We start from the raw sequence: 12,785 nt of genomic DNA, 5'->3' as shown, positions 1-12,785 counted from the left end.
GAAAATATGTTACACAACTTAAATTTGATTACGGTCCAAAGCACCATAAAAAAATTCCATCATATTTAAAGCAACAGGGCAGCAAATAAATGTAAAAACATAAAGAAATAAGATTGTAGATGCCTGCAGGTATTGTTAACTACATTGAGTGAAGGAACTCTCTAAATTAATGAGAAAATAATGTAATTAAGGCTAAAAAAAAAAACCAGACCCAGAGATTCAGCCATCCTTGGCCACGCTGGAGCCCACCGTTGGGCTTGTGGCTGGTGACTCAGAGGTTAACCACAGCTGCAGGCTGGCCGCAGTATTGACTGCTGGGTAATTATGCTTAAGTGGTGACTGGCAGCGGTAAATGGCAGTAACAGATTATCTGTTTTGAAGAGATGCCTTCTTAGAATCAATAAGAGTCCATTTGTGGAAATGGAGCAATTTGGGCGAAAAAATATGCCCATGTACCAGGGCTCCAGGAGAATCCATTTAAACAGTGGTACTACTCTGTAGCGCTTTATAGGAGAATCAGGGGGGAAAGAATAAACGTATACTTAATTTAGTTGTTAGTTTGCGGTTGAAGTAACAGAGGCTTCTCTCTTTCACTCTTCAACATCTTCAGCGTCTATGAACTGAAAACAAAAAATGTACTTATAAATATGCAACTCACCATGTGGTTAGTCTATTCTGACACAGTAACACAAAATTGGCAGAGAGTCTATTTTTATTACACACTATATTGCCAAAAGTGGTCTAAAAAAATAACCTCCGGCCATCTTTTGTCTGAGCACAAAGAATCATACATACTAGTTCTGTTTAGAATGCTATTTAGAACATTTTTGGGGACACTTACAAAACAGGGTCACACTTTTCAGGACAAATTTAACACATACATTATAATATATGCCATTCGACTAAACGTAATACCACCTGCTTAAGTACATTCATGTGAATTTAGATTAGGACTGGGGTTTGGGTATCTTATTAACCAAATTTGTTTGTCTCGTGGAATGGTTATTCATATTATAGAACCACGTAAAGTGGACAGAGTAAAATTACACAACCACTTCAGGGTTCATATGAAACCGTAATTTCAGATGGGTGTCATTGTGAAAGCGACGCTATAGAGAATATATCTAATAATTACTTACCGAGGACTGTTCCACATTACGAGGGACACATTAGAGGTAGTAAGTGGGGTCTGAATCTGACACTTCCTGGCACTAATGATCATCTATTGCATTATGAAAAATACACAAAATGTCCAACTTCAGACAACTTTACATTTTTACAGCCAGTTCTTGGCTTTGACTGATTTGTGCTTCACTTTTACACTTGTGAATTAAAATATGAAAACAAATGACCTTTTTCACCATATTTCATTTGTTGAGATGTACTAGTACACCATCTTACTTAAACAAAGGAACTAAAGAAGTCCAGTGTCCTTCATTTGAACCCTTTTGTAGATTACCATGACCTGGATGACTGAGAACCTTCACCATCTTACTGTCTTATTTAACAATCCTGAAACCCGTCAGCAGAAGCACAAATGTATTTATGGCATTAAGAATAACACAAAGATTTTAAATGTGTGTTTATTAGTCTTCACCCCTCTGCGTTAGAGAGTGTTTTGGATGCCGTCCCGTCCACGTTTTCGGCAGGAGAGACAGTTTGTCTGCCTCTGTGCAAATCGGAGTTGCTCAGCCATGCTGACTCCCAGCCCGCTCCGTAATTACTGACTGCATTAGCCCTAAAGACCCGTCACCATCTGATATCACCCCAGAAGAGAATTGCAAAAGCCTCCTGGGACGGGCGACAGGAGGCCAGCTACCTCTTTAAGTGATGAGGGGGACTGGGACGTGATTGCACCACGGCCCATTGGGTCTCCGAGGGGTCATAAAGAGGGCAGCTCGTTAACCGGATGCTGTCTGTTCGGCTACATTTACCCGCGTTTCCTTTTCGCTCTGAAATGTCTTCAGTTTTCCCCTGTTTACATCTGACGTGAAGCATCTGTCTCAACCGTCTTCATGTGGCGCAGCATTACGAACAACCACTGAGCATTAAACTTTGCCAAATATTTCAGGCCACTCACGTTATATTGTATTTATATCTGGTTTCAGATTTGTCCGGGACGTGAATCTGGCTCTGGAGTGAAAGGATAAAACACTGATCCTTGTGGAATGTAACACTCCGAAAGTGAATTATGTGGGAAGAAGATAGGGGTCAGCTGCGACTTGAGAGCAGAGAGATGCGCAACGCGGAAGGCTTTGCAAGTCGAGAGCTAAATGAAAGCGCCATATAGGAACATTAATGGATACGTGTAACTTCCACTTAATGTCTGCTTCAGCTCCCATCACCTCGTCCCAGCTTTTAATCCAATCCCGGTGGAGAGCGAGCGGCCATTTACTCGGCCGACCTGGGGGAGCCCTCGTTAATCTTGGACGGCTCAGTGTCCGTCTGCATATCCCGCGGTGTCATCTTTCACCGTCTCCCATCATTCCTTTACGTCTCCATAGGGACCTCCTCCTGCGCGGTCCGGGGACTGTGGGCGGGAGGAGGACGGAGGAGGGAGGTGGAGGTGCGGGAGGAACATTTCCTCTGAGGAATATTCCCTGTCCGTACATGCAAACGTATGGCTCTGGGTGTGAGAAGTGCGGCTGGCTGGCAGGGCCGACGTTTTGGCGGCATGTCTGTGGTGCTCTACATCGGTGTTTGCCTTGTAAGAGCTGTCCGGGTACAATTAATGAGGCATATTTGGCCAAAACTATTAGTAATATAATTTTAAAGGGTTGCTGGAATTGAATTATATGAGCTACAGAATATTTTGGCTTCTGAGGTGCAGTGGCAGGAAAACTGAGAGTATTTAATAGTATAATAAAAAAGCTTCATTTTGCTAGTGCCAGCAAACCAAACTGACAGATGCAGTGTTAAATGGCACGAGTTGCGACTTTGCTTTGTTATGTATTTTAGATAATAATTAAAACAATCTTTGGGCAGATTTTCATAAAAATAGGGGTTTTGCCACATAACTTCGACACACTGTATTTCAAAAGGGTGGTAGTAGCCTAGTGGGTAACACACTCGCCTGTGAACCAGAAGACCCAAGTTCAAACCCCACTTACTACCATCGTGTCCCTGAGCAAGACACTTAACTCTGGGGACTGTCCCTGTAACTACAGATTGTAAGTCGCTCTGGATAAGGGCGTCTGATAAATGCAGTAAATGTAAATGTAGCACATTTTGCTCTGGGGCTGGTGGGCAGTATGATTGTGCAATGACAATAAAGTTTTTAAACCTAAACTTTAAACTTTAATGATAATATTCCTGCAGTCACAAAAGTGCTGAGACCTCACTTTATCCTTAAAGCATTATAAAAAAAATATGTATTTGGCAATATTCACAGTGCTGTATAATAGTATTGTATTATTTCTTATTCTTACTATTATTGGTAGAACCTGGTAGAGTTTTTTCTGCAAGAAATGCCCAAAATGTCACAAAATATATTTAATATAATTTAATATAATTTATTCAGTTAGTCTTACACTTCACTGAACTTCATCTTCACCACTGAGGTGCAGGGAGATGTGGAGAAAAGGGACATCACCAGCATCACTGAGCTACTCAAATTGGGTTTTTGATAAGACTCCTGAATTTCAAAATCTGACTTGATAAATGCCACACACAGACACCACTTCATTTAAACCCTACAGTGCTGCAGACTGGAAAACAAGGACAGGAAGTACCACTACGGGAGGATGATGATGATGATGAGGATGGAATGTTGAAAACCTGAACGATATTGATGGTGATGTTCTTGCAGCATCAGCATGGCTGGAGTCACCTGGCCCAGTTACGGACCACTTTCTGCAAGTTGGCCCTTTCCCAGCCCAGCGGCTCCGCTTCCTTCCTATTTTTGTGATTACCCGACGTTTCTTTTCTCTCCTCCCTCGGCCGCCAGCACATCCTGCCAGGTCTCTTTAATATCTCCTCTTGATGATGGTTCCTGTAATAATGCTGCTGCCTTCTTATTGATAATGTGCCACAGGATCTCTTATTGTTGTTATCGAACACCCACAGAACAAAATGGCATTTGCTGTTGGGAAGTAACTGATCAATAGCGAACAGCAAATTAAGTAATAGCTTTTTTTTGCGTCAATGCGTATTATAGTACAGTTAACAGCCCTCGGATCTGCATGGCTCCACGTCTAGATCAATTCGGACACGGAGCAAGTGTCTCTCTCAGTGACAGCATAATTGGCCGTGGGGTCGGAGGAAGTGGGGAGGAACAATGTGAAAAAGCTTCAGCAAATCCTCTGCGGGTTTGGCCTCCCGCTGGGTCAGGCTGGGATGATGAGGGGACAGTTTAACTTCTTTAAACGCTCGCCCAAGACATGGATTCCAACTGCAAGCAAAAAAACAAAAAAAAATTAACAGATAAAATACATTTATATTTGTTACACGGAGGTACCATGATTTTTCATTACATTTTTGGATTGAGTTAGAAATATATTAGCCTGTTGATCGATATAATAAATAAGCTGCATCTGATCTTCAAACGTGCCATAATTGCACCTTGCGCACCGGGGCCCCTAATGAAAGAGGCGGCGGCGGCGGCGGTGGCCCCAGCTGCGGCCCCCGGTCGATGGGCCAGTCGCGAGGAAGGGGGCGGGGACAGCGCGCCGGGAGGCGGGACCGAGCCAGCATGGACCCGCCTGGAGAGCGCAGGCTGGAGAGCGCAGGCGCCGCCGCCCGGGAATGAAGATGTTTCGGGTTCTCTGCGGGTTCCTGCTCTTCGCCACCGGCAGCCACGGCGCGAGATTTGTGAGCGGTGAGTTTGGAAAGTTATGTTGCTCTGAAGAACGCCCACAGTCATTAAAAAAAAAAATATATATATATATATATATTAACAATTATTATCATCATAATAAACAGCTACTGAGACGGAATTTCCGTCCAGAAATCTATTTACCGTTTTTAAATAGATTTACCATTCTATTTAATTGTGTTTGTGTTTGATTAAAATGCGTCTCTCATTTATTAGCAGACCGCATGGTCAAAGGAACTGAATATTATGTCATTCTTTTCTCTAAATGTCTTATAAGTACTCTTTATTCAATTGATTTGCAGCCAAAATTGTTTGAGATACTGAAATATATATATGTACTGTACATATATATATTTTAAAGAATCTATGTTATTTACCACTATTTTTTTTACTTTCGCATTTGGCAACATATCAAATTCAGTTGATTTGGAAAATCAAGTTTCTTGGTCTGGAGACGAAAATGGAGGATGCAAAACAAATTTTGCACCCAGTGCTTACACCCCAATGGCTTTCCTGAATTTTAACCCAGACCCAGTCTCATCTGAAAATGAATTTCCCTGTATGGACACGGTATGAATTCAGACAGAAATGGACCAGCATTTTGCACTACGTTACATGGTCCCGTTACATGGGGCATCTTCAGTGTGACTTTGCAGGGTAAAAAGTTGAAAGGTTTAGAATGGCGGAGAGAGTTCTGGAATAGAGAGGGAAAAGGGGGGAACGGGTAGGAAGGGTTGAGGAAGAGGAGGAAGTTGGTGTGGATATTGCTGAGTCCGGTACTCCCCTGGAAGACCCAGCCCATTACCGGGTAAAGTGATGATAGTGCAAATCTGGATCAGGCAATTATTTAAAGTACCTCCTGGGCAGCGGGCTAAAGGATATTATTCGACTTTTAACAGCGCGTGTATTAATCATGGTTATTCTGAACACACCACACTATCCACATTTTTTTTTTTTTATGACATGGCTCTGCTGGCTGTACATATTTCTGGGCAGTAAAACCAAAACCTCGACCAAAGAACCAGTGCCTTTGATCGCCTGAGTTGCTATGAATCCCACCCATTCCTGGATGGTAATAATCAGCCGTTATGGTGCATTGTGGCCTGCAGCATTTCACATGTAATTGCATTATAATACTTAATAACATGGGAATTTGGCTGTATGGCAACCCTAAGCTTCCTTGGGTTGGCTCGCTTTTATTTCACACAGGTACATGTGAAAGAGAAGACACTAATTTTCCTGAAAGAGAAGACACTAATTTCTCTTTATAGACCTGCCTTGATATTTCATTCTTGCATTTCTCTGCATTGTATCTCATGTGTCTAATTCCTGGTGCGGATCAGCACCACAGACAGCTCCTTTTCTCGGGGTCAAAATTGTGGAGATTATTTGTTATTCTCAGAGAAGTGAATTAAAGTGTCTACTACTCCACACAATACACAGCATCATATAAATGCATTCAAACTGCAGCCTCAGAATCAAGCCGATATGCATGTAATACTGATGTTTGATGAAAGGCGTTTAATAAACCAGATTAATGGCAGACTGTGTGTTTCTCAGGTCAGAAAGTCTGCCAGGGAGCAGTCCGGAGCAGTTCGGAGCAGCCATGCTACAAGATCGCCTACTTTAAGGACATGACGAGCCGCGTGGCGTTCTGGGAGGCGCGGCAGGCATGTGAGATGGACGGCGGGGACCTGCTGAGTGTGGAGAACACTGCAGAGCAGAGGCACATCCAGTGGCTCCTGCAGGAGCTCAGCTCCACCTCCAGCAGCAGCGGGCCCGGGATCGCAGACGGGGACTTTTGGATTGGGCTGACCCGCGCCGAAAGCGAGAGCGCTCAGGAGTATGGGGGCTTCAGCTCCTGCCCCGACCTCTACAGGTGGACCGATGGCAGCGTGTCTCAGTTCAGGTGAGTGGTATGTCCAGGCCTGGTACATGATGTTTCATTTTACTACCACCGAATCATACAGTAATAAGATTGTAACTCTGACTTTTAAATATCGTTTGTTTGAATTTATAGCAGTCTCTATGTTAATTTTCATTAAATATTAAATATTTCAACTTATATTGGCCGTAAGTCTGTAATTTCTGTTCACTTCTGTAAATAATCAGTTAGCTGAACGCAAACAGACAGCTTCAGTTTGTTATTAATTTTTCTACTTTATGCTGTTACCAAATGGAACAAAGACATGCTGTCTTCGTGTGTGGGTGGACATGCAGATGTTCTGAGTGTAAAAATGTGGCAGGGACGTTGCTATGTGGCTGGTTGTGCTGGAACCTTGGTTGTGGGTCAGAATTATGCATAATTATTAATTCTGAGTGTCATGTAAGGAACTGGTACTATGACGAGCCGTCCTGTGGAGGTGAGGCCTGTGTTGTGATGTACCACCAGCCCACTGCTCAGCGCGGACTCGGGGGTCCCTACCTCTACCAGTGGAATGACGACAGGTGCAACATGAAGCACAACTTCATTTGTAAATACAGCCCAGGTACGGCGTGGCGGACATGAAGTGGCCGCGTGTGTGGGTGGAAGTTACATCACTGTTTTCTTACGCAGAGAGCCACCTGGTGAACGAACAGGGGGACAGCCCTGGAGTCCGCGATGCCGGTGAGAGCACGCTTGACCGCTAGGTTTAAGAAATCATTCGGCTATCACGTGCTCCGGCTCCACGCTCCATTCATGCTAAATGTGCATCGCCCTAATTACCTGATTGTGTTCATCTTTTGTGTTGAGTATAGCTGGATACTGTTTGCACCCTGTCCCTGCTCAGTCATTGTGTAGTTACTGTCTCCTGCCAGGAGTGTCTATGTGTTTTTTGTTGTCCCGCAAATCCCGCAAATGCATCCTTTCTTTCCAATCCATGACATAAGTGTTTAATGCAACAACTCAAAGCCATATTTCTGAGAAAATATGCAAAACAATGAACAGAATGAATGAATTCTTTGGAATCTTATTTTTTCTTTTTAGAAATTGCATCAGAAGAGCAAGAGGAAAACAAACCGACACTGACTGATAAGAGTGACACCCCTCATGTTACAGTTACTGGCTCCTCAGGTAAGGTCATGTGCAGGTTTGTAGACAGGAATGGGTTAACTTTATTATAAACGTTTGCATTTGTCCCTTTTGTTGCATTGACCCATGTGTCTTTTCAAGGGATACTTCTGGTTTACGTGATCATCCCAACCATTCCGCTGCTGCTCCTCATCGTCGTGGCCTCTGGGACCTGCTGCTTTCAGATGCTGAGCAAAAGGTGACCAAACGCTTTCCATTTATAACTTCAACTAAATGAAATCAGATGGGCTTTTTTTTGCTTTTGATTTATTAACCAGTGAAAGGTCATGCCTCTCCATGCTGAACAACCTCCTCCCCTCCAATAAAGCTTTTACAGAGATGGATTAATTTGTTTATAAGTGTTCCTAAGCGCACTGTTTACTCACTCTAGTAATCGGCGTGGTGTACATAATGATGTGCATTTAGCATCGCGGCACTGCCTGTCTCCTGCTATTATCTTCTATGTGCTCGCATGCATGAGTGTGTGTGTGTATATGTGTGTAGGGGGGGGGTCCTGAGTTCTGTCTTTGCGTTGCCTCGCATCAATATCTGGGCTGTGCATCCAGACATGTGGGGCTGTAAAATGCTGAAGCAAGCCGTTCGGTGCGCACGCGAAAAACCCCTCCCTATATCTGAAAATGTATGGAACCTCCCGCAGCCCCACCCGGCAGGGGGGCATTACGGGGGTGCCGTATTTGTGTACTTTATTATGTTTATTAAGGCCGCTGTTCACTCAGAGTGATGTCTTTTTAACATATTTTCAATCACTTTCCACGACTAGGGATCTCCAGACAATGCATTTAATCATGGCGCTATCTCAGTGTGCACTCTGCAGTAAAAGGCTTCCTGGAGTGCTTTCAAGCCCCGCGGTAAATACATGGCGCTCTTAACGAATGCGAGGTTCCTGTTTTACAATGTTTGCCACTTGTACAGCGTGACACAGTACAGCCATCAGAGAAGATGGAACGCTACCTTGTGCAATTACACGTAATCGTATATCATGGGAGATGGCTCCACTATGGGCTGCTTATTAACTGTGCTGTGTCTTTGATTATTGCATGAAGCCCATCACACTGTATTGAGAATATTTAATAATGTAATTTTACAAAGACACAATGATATCTAATACTACAGATCACTGAATATAAAACGTGTTAGAGATGCATTTGAACTTGCCCCATGCACAAAGTCTCATTTAGCCAAATTAAAACACATCACTATTGTGCTCAGGGGATTAAATATGGGCTTTGTGTCTGTGTCGCCGTTTTCTGCTCCAGCAAACCTCGGACCAAAACCAGCGTCAACCAATCAACGCTCTGGATCTCTAAGACACCCAAGTCAGACAGCGCCATGGAAATATGATCGACAGTCCCCACTGACATTTCATTATTCCCAGTGCACCCCAGTCTCTGTCGGGGGGGGGCTGTGTTATCTGCTTTGTGAGAAATGCTGCTTAATTCACACGCTTATCTGCGGAGTGGTGTTTGTCGGTGCGTTATCGTCTGGGGTGTGACCAGTGTTTTGTTGCGTGTTTCACCACAGGGCCACACAGATAGCACCGATGTCTTATCATTCGTCATGAGTTATTGTTCCCAACGTCATTTCTCAGCTCATTTGCCATCCTCCCCTGTCTGGATCAGAGCCACACACCCCCTCTTCCTTCTCCCCTCGCTTTTCTGTTCCTTCCCCTCCATCTCTTCTTCTAAAGCTTGTGTTTGACGGCAAGAGTCACAAGAGTGTGCCGTGAGTTGCAGAGGGACGCCTAATGCTAATTGGCAACAAATGCAGGGAGTGATTAAATTACAGTAATTAAGACGGGTGCAAGATGAAAGAGGGACGTAGAGCTCCACCTGACACAAATGAGGTCATGCCGACTGAAGACGAACGAGGCGGAGCAGCGTGCAGGAAACAGAGCCAGTTCTCCTGACTTCAAGAGTTGGCTGAATGAAATTGGTTTGTAAAAAATGATCTTTTGGAAATGTAATCTTGGCGTTTCTTCTCACAACATTTGGCTTGTTGAGCAAATTTCGGTATTTACTTCTTCATACAGGAAGCACAGGACAGAATAGCGTTTGGTTCGCGTTTCACATGAAGTTTGTTTTGTTGCATTGTTTGTAAGTTCTAAATTGTGACCAAACGCTGGAATAAAACTGAAGCCGTGATCACATTACAGACAGTACTGTTAATTCTGGAGCATTAAGCATTTCAACACTAAAATAATTGAAAAGGGGAAAATACTAAGAGAGAAACTGAAAAATAAAAAAATTACATTCATTTACACATTTGAAAATATCACCATTATAAATATCATTTGCATGTAAATATAATTAGAATTGGTTTTAGAAATCCCATATATTTTGTATGAATCTGAACATGAATCTGGGTGTTAGTCAGTGAGCAGTCCAACATTTTTTATCAGACGATCAACATTGGATTACTGATGTAAATGAACATTTCTCCTATGACACTGATCAGTAATATTAATAAATATCATGCGTATGTTTGTTTGTGCAAGGAGACTAAATGCCTGTGTGTTAATTTGTGTACAGCACAGTATGAAGAACAGTATGCGTGTTTGCTGGAGTCATGTAAATAGACGTTTTATACCCATTATGTTTCTTGCTTGAATAAAAGGACAAATGACTATGGATTTTCATCACAACTGAACTAAACTCAGACAAGCTTGTTATAATTTTCTTTTTGTGAACGTAATAAAACTAAAGATACTTTGTGTGTTGGTGTGTGTACTGTACTGGACAGTATGTACCGATTTCCACTAGTGTTAACATCAAACTGGAAATTAATCTGAAGCAATTTTTCTGTACGGGTTCACACCATTAAATCATTATGGGAAAATGCTATTTTGAGGTTTCAGGAGGCTTGGCACCTCCAGACGAAGTTAAAAGACAAACGTAAGAATTCTGCGAAAGTGACAATGTTCACACTTGTGACAATGGAATATGCGATTTGTATGTGTGCTTCACCCTGGCCTGTAATTAGCCACACGGTGCGCTTAAAAACACACTGGTAATTACGGATCCAATTAAACTAATCAGTCCTGTGCTTCGACGGGAGCGCTCACGTCACACTCACAGGCCCCAGTAATTATAGATATGACTGTAATCACTGCCTTTGAAGCACAGGGTAGAATTAAAGAAACATACCCTTTCCCATCTGGAGAAGGAGGTGATTTCTACTCATTATGAGAAGAGAGAACCAGAAGAATCAGTCACCCGCAGAAAGCATTGCATTTTCTACCGAGTGCATTTCCTTCAGAGTTCAAGAATGATGTTTAAGCAATCACCCATCAGCAGTGAGAACATTTTGAAATCAAACAAAGGCTGGTGATTAAAAATATCGATGCAAAAAAACCCAAAAACAAATCAATGCGCTCAGACGGAATATTGCATCTGTGTCACGGGTGGTGGGAAAATAAACAATTATCTGTAACACATTTTTTTTCCAGATATAAATACGATTCCATGAGCATAACAACAACAAGCACGATTTAATTCCATTCACACACCATTATCAGCAGCATGAAAAATGCTTGGCTAAACACACTTTAATAGAATACAATACTGTCCTACTAATAACATTTCTGATGGACAGATGGAGTCTCTAGAGTCCACAGCCTTTCACCCAGCGTGTCATTCTACGTCCGTTGCAGTAGCTGTCCCAAGTATCCCTGCAAGCATGACAAAGAACAGTCAGAGAGCACTATCGGCCAGTTAAAATCATCTACATTCATGGATCTCAATAGTTCAGCACTGTTCAGCTTGATGGGATTGCAAATATGTATCCTAAACGATATGTAAAAAAAGACACATTTTCTCAGTGAATAAATGTATTTAATTCCTAGAAAGTTCTTACCATGACTTCAGGCCCTCGGATTTCACAATAGTCTTTGCACAAGTGATTGAAGCAGTGAGGTCGTCTTTCAGCAATTCTGCTCCGCAAAAAAATTGAAGGAACAGTAAGAACAGACAGCATACGCAGCACTGTGTGCAACTGAATATGGACTATATGTCAGGTCCCTCACCTCCACAGGCCACTTTACACTGGTTTTTCCCCCCTGGGGTCCCATCGTCACACCACTTGAAGCTGTTGATCTGGAAGATTCCGTAATCTTTTCCCACATCACTTTCTCGCACCTTAGTTGTTTTCCACTTACTCTCCCAGAAGGCCATGCAAATGTCTGCAGGGCACAGGAGGGATGTTAATGCATGTCTGCTTCAAATACACAGTTTATTAAGACATTACAAACGCATGTGCAATGTGCTCCGTGCTTCACAGGATGGTACGAAACGAAGTCAAAATCTAACAAGTAAGTCAAATCTGCAGCATAAGGTTACGTACAGTTGCCCAGTGAATGTCCCTCGAAACCATCAAGACCCTGTTCCTTGAAGATCTTGGCCACCTCACAGCGTTCGAATTGGCGGGCGGCACACATGGGCAGCCACACCAGCGTCAGCACCAGAATGAGTCTCATCATCCTCGGCCCTGTGGGTCTGGAGTGAATTTCAACACTGGAGCTCCGGTGTTTCCAATCACACGTTTTATATAGGGACCTCCTGAGAGGCGCTGCAGCATGCAATGTCCTGTACAGGGACCTGCACAGGACATTTCAACAGCAACAGCAGTTGCACACGTTGAGTAATGTCCTTCAACAGACTTGGTACAATGAGATTTCATATTAAATGGATGCTGTTTTCCAGCTCAGTGACACCAATTTATCAGCCCTTATTATCTGGGAGTCTGAACGATGTTTCAGTCTTCATTTCCTAAACCAGTCTTTACCTCGACTGCAGTCTGTAAACATGGCATTAGCGCTAACCTCGCAATAACTGTGGGCTCACATTACAAAACCAACGTTGGCTAAAACGTTGTGAGACATTGTGGAAATCAAACAGCCGAGGG

The 12,785-nt window shown here is 43.0% G+C and overlaps 2 protein-coding genes across 2 annotated transcripts; one reads left to right on the top strand and one right to left on the bottom strand.

Annotated features, from left to right (window-relative positions):
• Positions 1-4,714: 4,714 nt before the first annotated feature.
• Positions 4,715-10,567, top strand: chodl (chondrolectin). Its single transcript, XM_028970558.1, has 7 exons — positions 4,715-4,816; positions 6,374-6,722; positions 7,145-7,302; positions 7,371-7,421; positions 7,782-7,868; positions 7,968-8,064; positions 9,143-10,567. Exons 1-7 carry the CDS (start codon positions 4,744-4,746, stop codon positions 9,225-9,227), a joined length of 900 nt encoding a protein of 299 aa, XP_028826391.1. The 5' UTR covers positions 4,715-4,743; the 3' UTR covers positions 9,228-10,567.
• Positions 10,568-11,348: 781 nt separating this feature from the next.
• Positions 11,349-12,416, bottom strand: lyz (lysozyme). Its single transcript, XM_028970559.1, has 4 exons — positions 12,225-12,416; positions 11,908-12,063; positions 11,739-11,814; positions 11,349-11,553 (listed from the first exon to the last, which is right to left on the bottom strand). Exons 1-4 carry the CDS (start codon positions 12,358-12,360, stop codon positions 11,487-11,489), a joined length of 435 nt encoding a protein of 144 aa, XP_028826392.1. The 5' UTR covers positions 12,361-12,416; the 3' UTR covers positions 11,349-11,486.
• Between the last annotated feature and the right edge of the window lie 369 nt (positions 12,417-12,785).

Source organism: Denticeps clupeoides, chromosome 2, assembly GCF_900700375.1.
Source record: "Denticeps clupeoides chromosome 2, fDenClu1.1, whole genome shotgun sequence".
NCBI lineage: Eukaryota > Metazoa > Chordata > Actinopteri > Clupeiformes > Denticipitidae > Denticeps > Denticeps clupeoides.
Note: the sequence above shows the minus strand (reverse complement) of the source record. Positions and strands in the feature narration are given on the sequence as shown.

Coding starts and splice junctions, on each gene's coding strand:
- chodl (XM_028970558.1), top strand. CDS start 4,744: ATGAAGATGTTTCGGGTTCTCTGCGGGTTCCTGCTCTTCGCCACCGGC. Junction 4,817..6,373: donor CGGCGCGAGATTTGTGAGCG/GTGAGTTTGGAA, acceptor TGTGTTTCTCAG/GTCAGAAAGTCTGCCAGGGA. Junction 7,869..7,967: donor TACAGTTACTGGCTCCTCAG/GTAAGGTCATGT, acceptor TGTCTTTTCAAG/GGATACTTCTGGTTTACGTG.
- lyz (XM_028970559.1), bottom strand. CDS start 12,360: ATGATGAGACTCATTCTGGTGCTGACGCTGGTGTGGCTGCCCATGTGT. Junction 12,064..12,224: donor GGGACATTCACTGGGCAACT/GTACGTAACCTT, acceptor TGTGCCCTGCAG/ACATTTGCATGGCCTTCTGG. Junction 11,554..11,738: donor TCCGAGGGCCTGAAGTCATG/GTAAGAACTTTC, acceptor TCATGCTTGCAG/GGATACTTGGGACAGCTACT.